Below are 15,812 nucleotides of genomic sequence, written 5' to 3'. Positions count from 1 at the left end.
AACTATCAAAAACCTCCCCAAAATAAAAGTCCTTGACCAGATGACTACACTAGTAAATTCTATAAACATTCATAGATTTGGTTCCTATCCTTCCCAAAGTCTTCCAAAAACAGAAGGAGCAATACTTCCTACCACATTTTATGAGGCCAACATAACCCTCATACCAAAACCTGGAAAGGACATATAAAGAAAGAAAATTACAGACCAGTATCTCTAATGAATACAGATGCAAAAATCCTAAACAAAAATACTAGCAAATCGAATACAACAGCACATTAAAAAAATAATACACCTCAGTCAAGTGGGATTCATTCTAGGAGCACAAGGATGGTTCAACATACAGAAATCGACTAACCACTACATCACATCAACAAAACAAAGAACAAAAATCATATGATCCTACCAAGAGATGTAGAGAAGGTATTCAATCAGACACAACATTCCTATATGTTTAAAACACTCAACAAAATGGGTATAGAAGGAAAGTACCTCAACATAATAAAGGTCATATAGGACAAACCACCAGCTAATATACTAAATGATAAAAAACTGAAAGCTTTTCCTCTAAAATCAGGAACAAGACTAGGTAGGCTGCCTACTTTCTCCACTCCTATTCTACCTAGTGCTGGAAGTTTTAGCCAGAGCAATCAGACAAGAGAAAGAAATAAAAGGCATTCATATTGGAAAAGAAGAAGTAAAGGTTTCACTTTTTGCAGATGACATGATCCTGTGGAACTCCAAAGACTCCACAGAAAGACTATTAGAAACAATAAACCAATACAGTAAGGTTGCAGGATACAAAATCAGAAGTCTATTATTGCTTTCATATATGCCACCAATGAAATTTCAGAAAATGAACTCAAAAAAATAATCCTTTTTACAGTTGCTTAAGCGTGGGGTCACCAGGTCGCTGGCCCTGGTGTGGGATCAGTCATGACCCCATGGTCGCTGACTTGAGCCCAAAGGCTGCTGGCTTGGCTGGAGCCAACCTCAACACTCTGCCCCCCACCGCCCCCTGCCATCTGCCATCAAGGCACGTATGAGAAGTAATCAATGAACAACCAAAGTGCCACAACTATGAGTTGATGCTTCTCATCTCTCTCCCTTTCTGTGTCTGTCTGTCTGTCTGTCTGTCTCTCTCTCACACACACACACAATAAAAAATAAACAAATAAAATAGCTAACTTCAAAATAGAAAAGGGGATGCTGAGTCAATTAGAGCTGAGAATCACTGTTCTAAACCAAATGATAATTTCAGCAAAGACACAATGTCTCTTCAAAAGACCAAGAATAGCCATGGTAAAACTTTTATGGAAGATTTCCACAAGCGCAAGGAGGACATAAAGCTTCAAAAAAAGATAAGGTAATAAGCACAATATCAAGAATCAGAGGAGGAGTTATAAGCATTGACTGACACTTAAGTGATAATCTCTAACAAAATTTCCACAAAAACATCTGGTATTACTTAAAAAGGCAAGCCATAGATATTAATGACCACGAAGGACTTGAAAGGAAGTGGCTGCCTTTGCAAAGGGCAGGAAGTATGAAACATGATTATGAAGAAGCAAGTAAAACCTCATGGACATAGACAACAATGTGGTGATTGCGTGGGAATTAGGGATGGCTGAAGGAGATGGGGGGATACACGTCACAGGTGAAGACTTGACTGGGGGTGTGTGTATGAATACTCAATATGGTGTACAGAGATGTGTTACAGAACTGGGCACCTGAAACCCGAATAATTATGCTAACCAATGTCACCCCAATAAATGACTTCTGACCACTCCATTTGTGAACACTCTCCAAAAACCAACTAGGGCCTAAGTCCAGGATCAACGATAGTCATTTTCTTTTTCACTCTTTCCATTTACATCATTTCACTACTTTACTATGACCTGAAAGTCTCTTAAAGCCTGCCATCTTATGTGATTTTCAAAAACTTCTATGAAAAAGACTGCTCACTTAAGTGAAGCCTGAGAACTAATCATGGGTTAAATGAACTGAACTGGGGAGGCTATAAGAATGAAATAATGCCAACATGTCTAGCACTGAAAGAAATCACAGAAATAAATCTTTAAAGACTTAATTTATAAAAGAGAAAAAGAAAAATAATACAGATGAGTAAAATGGTGTTCTTCATGAATGAGGACATATGCATATGACAAAGAATTCTAGGCAATGAGAAGACATAGCTACAGAAGGAAATAATTCCTAAAAATAAACCTCAGACTCAAATAATATGAGTATTTTGAGCCAAATATGCTAAGATTGAGACAATTAAGAGCTGGATCACAAATGGACAAACCCTGTTAACAGGGGCAAATGATACTTTACAGTCAAATCTGACATCATTGCTAACCAAAAAGGGCAGATGATCACATTATACTCTGTAAATTCAGAATAAAATACAAAACATACCAAACTTAGAGATCTGGAAGAGCCAGGATACATGTACAAGAAGCTATAATCAGACAGAGATTTATAAGCTTAGTATGTCTAAACATTAAAAGAAAATAACATAAATCAGGGACTGTGCATTTGAATAGTTTGTGCTCTCAGAATAGTCAAACACTAAAAGTGATGCTACTTTAGCTGGGAGTGTGTGCCCCTGGAATATGCAAAGTTCCTCTTCTTGAAGAGTTAATTTTACTTGAAGAATTAAAACACATGTGGATATATTACAAAGAATGTCAACTATGCATTACTTTCAATGACAAAATAATAGATTTCAAATAAATATCTCTTACATTCATTCTTTGGCCAGTATGGTGATGTTAGCTATCAGAAATAGCTTGGTGGGAAATTCTTAACTACAGCTTCAGATATAGTTTTAAAAAGGCACAAATTGCTTTAGGAGTTAAGTTACATGGGAATTAGTACACTAAATTGTACATTTGACTGCTTATCTCAAATAACCCAGTACTTCTCAATTTTGATCAAACCCCTAAAAGCCCGTAAGTGCTCCCAACAAAGTTCTTTAAATGCAAATACTTACTTAGGAAACCAATTTAATCCCAGGTGCTCTGTCTTGGAATACAATATTCTTTCCACCATGTCATAAAGTGGTTTCCAAGGTAACTCCAAATCATCTCTTGAAAGAAGTTCCTTTTTCCTAATTAGAAAAAGGTAAACACGCATATATATGTATGTATGCACAGGTGTGTGTATATTATAGATACTACTCAGGGAGGACAACTGTTAAATATTGCTGTCATCACATTGGGTTTTGTTTTTCCTCATCCACAGCCTTACTCCCTGGCAGAACATAGTAGGTACCAGGAAGAACAATGCACCAGATTCTTGCTGCTGCTCAAAACCCCAAAGAGACCCTGGTAAAAAGGGGCATTTAAATTTGTACCATTATTACTATAGATGAATTTCTTATTTTCTCATACTATCTGTGCAGTACTTAAAAGTTTCCAGCACTGTGCTGGGTGCCTTGGTATAAACAAAAGAATACATGATCCCTGTCTGCTCAAGGATCTCACCACCTACAGTGTATCCGTAAAGTCATGGTGCACTTTTGACGGTCACAGGAAAGCAACAAAAGATGACAGAAATGTGAAATCTGCACCAAATAAAAGGAAAACTCTCCCAGTTTCTGTAGGATGATGTGGCAGCAGGTGCGCATGCGCAGATGATGATGTAACATCGTGTATACAGCGAAGCAGCCCACGGCCATGCAGGTCAAGATATGGACGGTACAGAGGAAAGTTCAGTGTTCTGTGGCTCGCTAAATTCGAATCCGTGACCAAAGTGCAATGTGAATATCGGCGCATTTATAATGAAGCGCCACCACATAGGAATAACATTACTAGGTGGGATAAGCAGTTGAAGGAAACCGGCAGTTTGGTGGAAAAACCCCATTCTGGTAGGCCATCAGTCAGTGATGAGTCTGTAGAGGCTATACGGGATTAGCTACCTAAGGAGCCCTAAAAAATCTGTGCGTGAGCCCACATCAAACTGCACTGAATAGGTATAAAACTGGGAGAGTTTTCCTTTTATTTGGTACAGATTTCATATTTCTATCATCTTTTGTTGCTTTCCTGTGACCGGTCAAAAATGCACCATGACTTTACGGACACACTGTATATAAGGAAAGATAATTAATATAAACAAAACAATCAGCCCTGGCCGGTTGGCTCAGCGGTAGAGCGTCGGCCTAGCGTGCGGAGGACCCGGGTTCGATTCCCGGCCAGGGCACACAGGAGAAGCGCCCATTTGCTTCTCCACCCCTCCGCCGCACCTTCCTCTCTGTCTCTCTCTTCCCCTCCCGCAGCCAAGGCTCCATTGGAGCAAAGATGGCCCGGGCGCTGGGGATGGCTCTGTGGCCTCTGCCCCAGGCGCTAGAGTGGCTCTGGTCGCAATATGGCGACGCCCAGGATGGGCAGAGCATCGCCCCCTGGTGGGCAGAGCGTCGCCCCATGGTGGGCGTGCCGGGTGGATCCCGGTCGGGCGCATGCGGGAGTCTGTCTGACTGTCTCTCCCCGTTTCCAGCTTCAGAAAAATGAAAAACAAAACAACAACAACAAAAAAAAACAATCAGACAACATACAATTCAATGTGTGCTAGAGATTAGAAGACTTCATGGAAGAGGTGGAATTTTAATTAAAAGGTTAATTAACACACATGATTTAAATTAATAAAATGTTGAGCATTCTTTTCCTAATGGGCAAATTTTGGACGCAGTCTCCTTACCAAAGAATACTTAGTTTTCATTCTCTAAAAACTTGAAAACATAAATCAAAAAAATCTTATTGAAAATCATAGGAAAACTAACTTACTTACTTTAACAAGTTGATCAAGAGACGAGCAAATCCCTGCATCATGCTGATTTCCAGTTTTGGAATTGATACCAGCTCATACAATAACTTGATAAAAAGAACATGATCTTCTTTGCTAAATTTTCTTCCATAAAGTCGAATATATCTGCAAGAAAAAAATCAATATAGCCTTTTAAAATAAGTATGGTGACACACCCATATTCCTTGTAGCATTATTCACAAGAGCTGTGTGGAAGCAACGTAAATGTCCATCAATAGATGAATGGATGTTTAAAATGTGGCATATATACACAATGAAATATTATTCTGCCTTTAAAAAGAAAGAGCCCCTGGCCTGACCAGTAGGAGCACAGTAGATAGAGCATCAACCTGGTACGCTGAAACCCAGAGAATGCCAGCTTGAGCACAGGTACACCAGGCTTGAGTGTGGGGTTGCCGGCTTCAGCCAAGGTCGTTGGCCTGAGCAAGGGGTCAAGGTACACATGAGAAGCAATCAATGAATAACTAGAGGTACCACAACTAAGAGTTGAGGCTTCTTGTTTCTCTCCCCTCCTCTCTGTAAATATCAATCAATAAATCTAAAAAGAAAGAAATTTTGTCATATGTGACAAATGGATAAACCTTGAGGACTCTATGCTAAGAAATTAAATAAGTCAATCATAAAAAAATGCCGTATTTCCCCATGTATAAAAGACGCACCTTAATTTTGAGGACCAAAATTTGAAAGAAAAAAAAATTACATAGTTATTGAATTCAAGTTTTATTCATCATAAAATTTATACAATTCATCCACACAAAAAAGCAGGAAATGCAAGTAAAAAAATCTACAATCACTGTATAAGACACAGCCAGTTTTTTGGAAAAAAAGGTGCACTTATACACGGGGAAATACAATAAATACTGCATGAGTCTACTTATACAGGGTGAGGCAAAAGTCTATTTACAGTTGTTCATATGAAAATAATACAATAATTAATAATAATACAAGAATGAACTCTGTTTTATGTACTCACTACTATAAACCTACTTTAGCCCCACCCTGTATGTAGTATTTAAAGTAATCAAACTCATAGAAACAGAAAGTAGAATGGTAGTTGCCAGCATCAATCTGAGATGCTGAGGACTCAGGTTCAAACCCTGAGGTCGCCCACGTGAAAATGGGATCATTGACATGATCCCATGGTCACTGGCTTGAGCCTAAAGTTGCTAGCTTGAGCTACCCACCAACCCTGTCAAGGTGCTTATGAGAAGCAATCAATGAACAATTAAAGTGCCACAACTACGAGTTGATGCTTCTTATCTCTCTCTGTCTCTCTCTCACACACAAGGAAAAAGACAAAAATGCACAAAAGGCTCAGATAGGCACTCCTTAAAAGAGAATATCTGTATGACTAATAATAACATATGAAAAGATACTCAACATCTATATTCAATAGTAAAAGCAAATTAAGATCACAGTAAGGTCCCACTTCATACTCATCAGACTGGCTAAAATTTAAAAGCTTAACAATACCCAGTTTGGGTGAGAATGTGGAGCAGTGGGACCTTTCATATGTAAAGATGATACATATAAAGTTGTACAGCCTTGGTCTCGGCCGGGTACTAGAACGTTGTCTGATACACCAAGGTTGATAGGTTTGATTGATACCTGGTCAGGGCTCATATAAGAAACAACCAATGAATGCATAAATGGATGGAAGAACAAACTGATCTCTCTGTCTCTCTTTCCCCTTACCCCTTTTCCTCTTTCTGTCAAATCAATAACTAAAAATTTTTAAAAATTAAAATCTGTATGGCATCCAGATAAAAAATTGGTGGTTGAAGGAATATTGTCTCATTTGTTCATAATATCAACAACAACAACAACAAAAAATAGAAATTTCTCTAAAGGAAATACGAAGGAATTACATTTTAAAACAATATAATTGACTAAAATGTAAAATAGTTGAATAAATGGTGAGATGAGGATTGTTTTTAATGTGCCTTAATATCTCACAGCTAGCACTAAATGACAAATATTTTACAGCAAGGAAAACTACCATGACCAGTGAAATCCTAAACACCTCCAAATTTTAATTTCAGAGTGCCTTCAACATTTCCCTCTCCCAAAATAAATATCACACTTTTGCCATAACTATATCAGTTCCAGTCTTTTCTTTCTATTCCTGAGGTGTCATCAAACAGAAAAAAATTAGAAAGGGACAAATTAGCAGAGAAGAATAGAGGATCAGAAATGTATTCCTTTGACTTTATTCCAGGACTAAGTCCTTCATCATTACACGCAAGTACTAAAAATACAGATAACAGCTTCTCACTGCTACAATCAGTGAGTAAATGGTTGAAATGTGTTTTCTCATAAAGCCACCTCTCCTCTTATCAAAAAGCATTTCTAGAGCTAATGACATGTACAGGATGAGGATTATGATCCAAACAATTCCCTTAGGACAAGAACTCACAAATCGGATAGATGTGAGGGGACAGACACCCAGAAAACCAAACATATTGAAATAAGGGGATAAAAAAAGCAGTATTAAAGCTTTATGATTCTTTTTTTTTAAACCAAAGTTTCATCATATATAGTGACATTTGAACTGAATCTTAAAAGATTAGAAAGTTGTCATCACTCTGAATAGGCAACACAAGGTCGAGATAATCTGAGCATTTGGGGAGAGAGGCATAGGGGACAGCTCTAGATAGATGAACAGAACAAGATGAACCAAATACTTCTGTTGCAAGACACAACCAGGAAAATGTTTCTTACCCCCCCCCCAAGTGGTCAAGCGGAGGATCAAGAAAGGGGATATACACTATCACAAACAAAACAAACAACAATAAAGGATATTAATTCCAAATGACTGCTGGTATGGAACAAAGGCAAGTTAGGTGCTATCTAATAATGCAGAGAATGTCTTTTAGGTTTCCATTCTAGCTTGCTTTGCAAAAATCAGCATTATAATTAACTCTGGATAGACAGATTTATTGATTTTAAACATAGTAGCCAAGCAAGCAAGAGGAAAGCATGGTTATACAAGACTGCTGAGAATTCATACTACTGTAAACTAGTCTCTTGGACAAGTCATTTAATCTTCTATGTATACTTACAATCTAAGTCTTCACAAGGCTATGGTGATGGATAATTGATTAACATACACGAAAGACATTCTAACTGTTCTATAATGGAGGGGGGGGCCCAGGTACCAGGGTTTTTTGTTTCTGAATTTGTATAAGAGTTTATTTGGACCAAAATGAGAACATACGCCCGCGAGCAAGATCTCAAATGCTCTCCCAGGTGTTTTTTTATAAGCTTCCCCAACATCTCAACACGTTTGAGAAACAGTGCTCCTTAGACTGACGAGGGCACAACATATGCTTTTAAAAATCTAAGTATGCTTTTAAAAATCTAAGTCATTAAAATGTAATGCTAATACAAGCTGTTTCAATTTCTATTTCTTGAATTATTATGAGGCAAAATACATCTTAAGATGTTTGCTTACTATGTACTTATTTTCTTGTGAATTATTTGTTCATAGTCTTAGAAACTTATCTATCCTTAAGACTTCCTCCTTCATTCCCAAACAAAAGTGCTATCTCTGGCTCTGACTGGATGGCTCAGTTGGTTGGAGCAACTGACTTCTAGTGCAGAGGTTGCTGGTTCAACCCCCAGTCAGGGCACACGCAGGAACACATCCATGTTCTTGTCTCTCTCTCCCTTTCTCTTGCTAAAATCAATCAATCAATAAAATTTTAAGTGCTATCTCTGTCCTCTCTGCCCCAGTTTGTGCCAAACTTTGAGTATTTTTCACATTCTCATACCATAGTTATGTATGTACACATTAATGCTATTTCTTCAGACAACTGAAAGATACTTGGTGGCCGGGACCACCCCCTATAATACCTCTTTAACCCTCAGCTCTAACCAGTGATGAAATAAGGTAGACATTCTGAGAAACATTTTTTTCAACTGATTAAATTGAGGACTATACTGGGCTTAATTACAAACAGCTCACCTGTTTGTAATTCTGTGTGTGTGTGAGAGAGAGAGAGACAGAGAGAGAGACAGAGAGAGGGACACATAGGAACAGATAGGAGGTGAGAGAGATGAGAAGCATCAATTCTTCATTGCGGCACTTTAGTTGTTCATTAATTGCTTTCTCATATATAACTTGACGGGGGGGGGGGGGCTACAGCAGACCGAGTAACCCCTTGCTCAAGCCAGGTGAGCCTGCGCTCAAGCCAGCGACCTTGGGGTTTCGAACCTGGATCTTCTGTGTCCCAGTCTGACACTCTATCTGCTGCGCCACTGCCTGGTCAGGCGCTAATTTATTTTTTAGAAAGGGGAAAATCCTACAAATTAACACTAAATATTTATATTTAAATTAAACAAATTCACTTTAAAGCATTAAGAGTACATTTCCAAAACACACTAAAAAAACCAGGTCTCGCATCTTTATCAAGCACAATATTTCTGATGGAGGACACCACATGAGCAAGGAGACCTGAGGTACACTTTCTCTTTTTCCCCATCTGTCACAGGTTGAACAACACTCACTTGCAGTTTCAGCATATTGTATTTCAGACTTACATTCTTCATGACTTATTAAAATTGATATGACAATTTCTAGCGTAATAAAGTCATTCACTACTAACACCTAATACCTCTATTCATTTTTTTTCCCCAGTTGTTTCTCTCTTGGGGCATGACTGTGGCTATCCATTTCTTGAAATGTTTTACTGAATGTCATTTAAGAGCCAGGCATAGCAACAAGCAATGGAAACAAAAATAAGTAAGAAATGGCCCTGGAGCACAAACCTTGTCAGGGAGACAGGTAACTGATTATTTCAATATAATGCTCTGAGGACAGACTTTAACAGTTATATGGTCAATGTGCTCATATCTCTGTTCCTCCACTTTAAATGGCTTTCTCCAAAGTCCTTCTTAACTAACTAAATCCCACCTCAAGGCTCAGCTGCAGTTCTCCTTCCAGACTATATAACCTAGGGAGCTTTCTTCCCTATGGACCCGTGGTTAAGAGCAAGAGCCCTGTGGCCAACAGGCAAATCTGCTGTTACACAACCTCACTTCAGTCTCATTTCTTCAGTGGTAAATGGGGATAATAAACATATCTACAGTTCAAAGGGTTGTCTGTGAAAATTGTGAGCCCTCAACATATGCTAGGTAGTATCTACAATAATGTCCTCTTATAAGACCCCTCAGGTTACTGATATTTTAAAACTGTTACAAGTTTTCATTTTCATCCATTGTATCTTTACAGCTTAATAAAAAGGTGTTGATGATACGATTTGAAGTATAAAAAGAAATCTGTAAAATCAGTAGCTTTCATATCATTTGGCTACAACCCACAGTAATAAATATATAAACCAATATACACATAATATATATGTATCTGAAACAAAAGTCATGAATACTCCTCCTTATTACTCCCAAATTCACTGGAATAATTCTAATTTAGTTCACCAACCAACAAACAAAAAAAACCTCCAACAAACAAAAACTGGTCAAGACCTACTAAATGATTTACCCTTTGGTCATAACCCAGAATTTGGAGAATTCTTTAATAAACACTTATAAATGAGCATACAGATAAAAACTGTGAGACCTCCCCCCACACACACAAAAAACAAAACAAAAAGTGAGAGTCTTAAGATATTTGTCTGTTAAACTATGAATTTAAAAAAAGATTAGCCTGACCAGGAGGTGGCGCAGTGGATAGAGTGTTGGACTGGGATGCCAAGGACCCAGGTTCAAACCCCGAGGTCGCCAGCTGGAACGCAGGCTCATCTGGCTTGAGCAAAGCTCACCAGCTTGGACCCAAGGTCGCTGGCTCAAGCAAGGGGTTACTCGGTCTGCTGAAGGTCCGCGGTCAAGGCACATATGAGAAAGCAATCAATGAACAACTAAGGTGACCAAACAAAAAACTGATGATTGATGCTTCTCATCTCTCTCCGTTCCTGTCTGTCTGTCCCTGTCTATCCCTCTCTCTGACTCTCTCTTTGTCCCTGAAGAAAAAAAAAAAGATTACATTTCTAAATCATTCCTAAATTTAAATGGTAATTTTTCTACTGACATATATATATACTAGGGGAATAAAGAGATAGAAAGAAAAGGGAGAGGGGGAGAGTGTGGAGAAGCAGATGATCACTTCTGTGTGCCCAGACTGGGAATCCAACCCAGGACATCCACACGCTGGGCCAATGCTCTAATGCTGAGTCAACCAGTCAGGGCCATGCATATATATATTTTTTTCCTTTCTTTTCTTTTGTGTGACAGAGACAGAGAGAGGGACAGATAGGAACAGATAGGAAGAGAGAGAGATGAGAAGCATCAATTCTTTGTTGAAGCACCTTAGTTGTTCATTGACTGCTTTCTCATATGTGCCTTGACTGGGAGGCTACAGCAGATTGAGTGACCCCTTGCTCAAGCCAGAGACCTTGGGTTCAAGCTGGTGAGCTGTGCTCAAACCAGATGAGCCTGTGCGCAAGCCAGCGACCTCAGGGTTTCAAACCTGGGTACTCTGCATCCAGTCCCACAGCTCTATCCACTGTGCCACCGCCTGGTCAGGCAATTTTCAAACTCTAAATTTTGGGGTCTAGATATTATGAAACAGCCAAATTAGCATAAAAAGGTGATGATACCTACCAAAATTTTACAGTTCATCTATCTTTTTAATATTATTTAACCATACAATTATCAATTTATTTTTAAACAAAATCTCAAACTCCATGATACAACCAATATACCCTACTTTCTTTTCAAATTAACTTTGAGTTGGTTATGAAACACTTTTTCTTCCTTTACTAAAAATGCTTCCCTCCACTTCTTCGGTTAAATAAATAATTTCTTTCAACCTAGTATTAAAATAGATCATCCCAGATTTGTTTTCTCTATTTTGACTGTAAAAGTAACAATTCCTTAGAATGGCATAATGCTTTAGCTTTCAAAAAACAAAAAAATAGTCAATTTTAATATTACTGAGCACCTATGAATGTATATACCATTGTACTAAATGCTGGGAGTGGAGGGAAGAAGATATAAATATGGAAGACAATGACCTCAAGAAAGCTCTCAGTAGAGAGAAGATATGTATACAAAGAATAGAAAAGCATGAACAAGGGATCAAGAGAGAGTGTACTAAAAGGGAAGACATGCTAAGCATGGGCCGAATATGGAAGTAGCCAACCTCAAGATTACAAATGAGAACATTTATACTATGTGCTGCTTTTCACATTCCAAAGGCGATCTCAATGAATGTAAAGGTTTCTTGATGTTTGCTCACTGTTGCTGTTATTGGCATGTTCTCAGCTTACTGTTTACACAGTATGAATGATTCTGATCTAATTTTCTACAAAGATTAGAGGGAAACAGGTTTGAATTTTGTATTAAAGGGGTGGGGTGGTTCACTAGAAATTAATCTCACTTACTAGAAAAAAAAGTTAACACCCAGACGAACAATAAGGGTGAGTTTAGAAGTTGTGTGCTTATTTATTAATAAATAAGTGTCCCTTAAAAAATAAGACTGCTATAATTTCACTTCCATTAAGAACATGTATCTCAAGTTTTTTTGCCTTTACAACACTGCAAGATCACTTGGAAAAATTTTTAAATGATATGTTCAGATTTCAGAACAACTAAAGGCACTGTTTTACTCATTTTTTTCTGTTTCTCAATGTCAATGTTAAAATATGCTGGTCAGAATGAGAAGTTTTTTTAAAATAATGAAATTAGAATTTATATTTTCTTTTCCCAAGTTTCTTGAGTTTTACACACCTTACCTAGTCTGTCCCCAAATAAACAAAAAGAGCATACTCTATAGAACTTCCCCTGAGGGCAGAAATTTTTCACTTCACATAGCTCAAGTGCCAAAAGTGCCGTTCAAGGCACTCAGAAAATAATTTGTTCAAAGACTCCTGACTTTACTACTTTGTATCCAACTATCTATTATCCTAAAAACATCAGTGTCTTTGTTTTTAAAATGCCATTAATTCAAGGAAATTCTTGTTACCCCAGGACTGATTCTTTATCTTCCAAGTTAAGAGGGGAGAAAAGATGAATGTCATAATATAAAAATGTTCACTAATAAACTATTTTAAAAGTCTTTGCCCATGAGGCCTGTTTGTAGTAAACCTTAGACAAAACAATGCAAATAAAATGGAAGCTCAGCCTGACCTGTGGTGGCGCAGTGCAGGGGCCCCCAAACTATGGCCCGCGAGCCGGCCGCATGCGGCCCCCTGAGGCCACTTATCCGGCCCCGCCGCACTTCCGGAAGGGGCACCTCTTTCATTGGTGGTCAGTGAGAGGAGCAAAGTTCCCATTGAAATACTGGCCATTTTGTTGATTTAAATTTATTTGTTCTTTATTTTAAATATTGTATTTGTTCCCGTTTTGTTTTTTTTTTACTTTAAAATAAGATATGTGCAGTGTGCATAGGGATTTGTTCATAGTTTTTTTTTATAGTCCGGCCCTCCAACAGTCTGAGGGACAGTGAACTGGCCCCTGTGTAAAAAGTTTGGGGACCCCTGGGATAAAGCATCGACCTGGAACGCTGAGGTCGCTAGTTCAAAACCCTGTACTTGGCTGGTCAAGGCACATATGGGATGCTCCCTGCTCCTCCCTCCTTTCTCTTTCTCTCTCCTCTCTAAAAGTGAATAAATAAAATAGTTTAAAAAAATAACTCTTAAGAAATGGAAGCTCAGAAGTAAAACCACAAATTCTGCAAAAAAGAACTTCATGAGGTTGATCAGAGTGACAATGGGTTAAGTTTCTTAAGATTGATAATGGTATTGAAATGTTTGGTCTAATTCCTTTCCCCTTAGGATTCCTAGTGTAAGCACTTATGAATGAAGCAATAGGCTTTGAAAATAATGGAGTAGTGGTGAAAGTAACACAACAGGCCACTGAGTTGATAAATGTTGAAATGAGAGTTGGGTACATGGAATCCATTTTATTACTATCTTCCTTTGTTTATGTTTGACAGTTCCCATAACAGAAAAATGTTTAAAGCAAAACAAATAAATAATATTAGAAAACTGTTCAAATCACGTATATTGGCAAATGAGGTTATGACAGAAACAGTCAATTAAATATTGAAAGCTGACAAAGTGCTTTAAAAGAATCATCAAGAGAGGTCCCTGGAAAATGAGAAGTTAAAAAAAATTTGTGTGTGTGTGTGTGATAATGCCATGAAAAATTGAACATGTGCATATGTGGGGATAAGGGTTATATGGGAACTCTGTACCTCCTCTTGTAATTTTTATTCATTGCTTTTTAGAATGAGAGAAGGAAAGAGACAGAAACACTGATTTGTTGTTTCACTTATTCATGCTGTCCTTGGTTAATTCTCTCTCTCTCTCTTGCTCTCTCTCTTTTTTAAGTGAAAGGAGGCAGAGACAGACTCCCATGTGTGCCCCGATGGGGATCCACTGGCAAGCCCACTTGCAGGCGATGCTCTGCCCATCTGGGGCCTTGCTCCATTGCTCAGTAACAGAGCTCTTCTTAGTGTCTGAGGTGGAGGACATGGAGCCATTCTCAGCATCTGGGGCTAACTCGCTCCAATCGAGCCATGGCTGTAGGATGGAGGGAGAGAGAAGCAAGAGAGGGAGGGGTGGAGAAGCAAATGGGCGCTTCTCCTGTGTGCCCTGACCAGGAATCAAACCTGGGACATCCACATGGCAGGCTGATGCTCTACCATTGACCCAACTAGCCAGGGCCAGTTAATTCTTGTATGTATCCTGACCAGCGAGCAAACACACAATCTGAGCATGGTAGGACTATCCTCACCCAACTGAATTATCCGACCAGGGTAGGAATTCTGTACTTTCTAAAAACTAAAGTTTATTAATAATAATAAAAAATGTCTAATGTGAAGGATAGCTTATTGCATGTGTTATTATACAACTTTGTCAGAATAATTCATGTCCCCAGTATCATTCAATTCACTTATTTTTTTTGTCTCCGAAACTCAACTTTCTCACTACAAAGTAATTTTGGTTCTCATTCTGAATGTCGTCATTTAATAAAAACAAACCTCCTCTACTACTTTATCTAACTGGTTCTCCCAAATGAATGTGGTAATTTGTCAAGATTCCAAGATTTTTTTATACAAATAAAAAGCTCTTATATTTATTATGTGCTTCACAATTTCAATACTCAAATATTAGATATCCTTTTCGTATATCATATCACTAGGCAGCTGAGATTCAGTGGTTAGCATTTTCTACTTCTTCCCCAACACAGAGATATGAATTCCAGCATTCCTGTGTTCACATTATTACTTTCCTCACGAGGCAGTCGGTGCATTTGATAACTCATATCTCGACTATATTTAATATATTATGTGGTTTCACCCGGGATAATCCAATTCATGTCCAGGAAGAAGGCTACGAACTATTCCTAATAATAAAACAAGGGAGCTAGAGTTCCCTTAGCAAGTGAAATAATTCCTCAGTATAATACAGTCATTTCATTATAAAACACAGAATACTATAACATTTCATTGTAACAAACAAGACATCTAAGTTTGTTTCATAATACACCAAGCTCACATACTTCACTAAAATCAAAATTCTGTGAAAGAAAAGATCATGAATAGGGTAAGCAGATAGGAAATAGTAGCCCATTCACTTATTGTCCTTCCTTTTGCCCATCTTCCAGACCAATTAAAGTAACAGAACTAGTGAGAAAGACCCTTAGAGACTAATCATCATCTTCTTTTTTCCAAACAGTATGTTTTAGAGCCTTAAGCAGGCAGCAAGGGTTCAAAGATGTGTTACAAAGAAAAATATATAAGTGTGATTTTAGTCGAGCTGAGGAGTTGCAAATTTGTGTTTAAGATTTTGCTTTTATGAAACAGTCCACTGCTAAATTTTGGGTTGAAAAACCACTAATAGTCTACACTCCACCTTCCAAAAGAGGACTCTAAAGCCGAGAGAGGTTAAGCAAGAACAAGATGATAATGTTGGTGGCAAAGGCATGTATAAATAGGCTGAGGTCTCAGAACTACACCTCAGTAC

At 38.1% G+C, this 15,812-nt stretch overlaps 1 protein-coding gene across 2 annotated transcripts in view; it reads right to left on the bottom strand.

Moving 5' to 3' along the window:
• The window catches only part of PSME4 (proteasome activator subunit 4), a 111,845-nt gene that overhangs the window by 92,720 nt on the left and 3,313 nt on the right, over positions 1 to 15,812 (bottom strand). For both annotated transcript variants that reach the window (XM_066378269.1, XM_066378270.1), the window contains exons 2-3: positions 4,789 to 4,929; positions 2,996 to 3,112 (exon numbers count right to left, since the gene is read on the bottom strand). In XM_066378269.1, the coding sequence (XP_066234366.1) occupies positions 2,996 to 3,112; positions 4,789 to 4,929 (258 nt within the window). The remainder of the gene's footprint in view (positions 1 to 2,995; positions 3,113 to 4,788; positions 4,930 to 15,812) is intronic.

The sequence above is a fragment of the Saccopteryx leptura genome, chromosome 3 (genome assembly GCF_036850995.1).
Source record: "Saccopteryx leptura isolate mSacLep1 chromosome 3, mSacLep1_pri_phased_curated, whole genome shotgun sequence".
Taxonomy (NCBI): domain Eukaryota; kingdom Metazoa; phylum Chordata; class Mammalia; order Chiroptera; family Emballonuridae; genus Saccopteryx; species Saccopteryx leptura.
The sequence above is the reverse complement of the archived record's forward strand: the minus strand, read 5'-3'. Positions and strand labels throughout refer to the sequence as shown.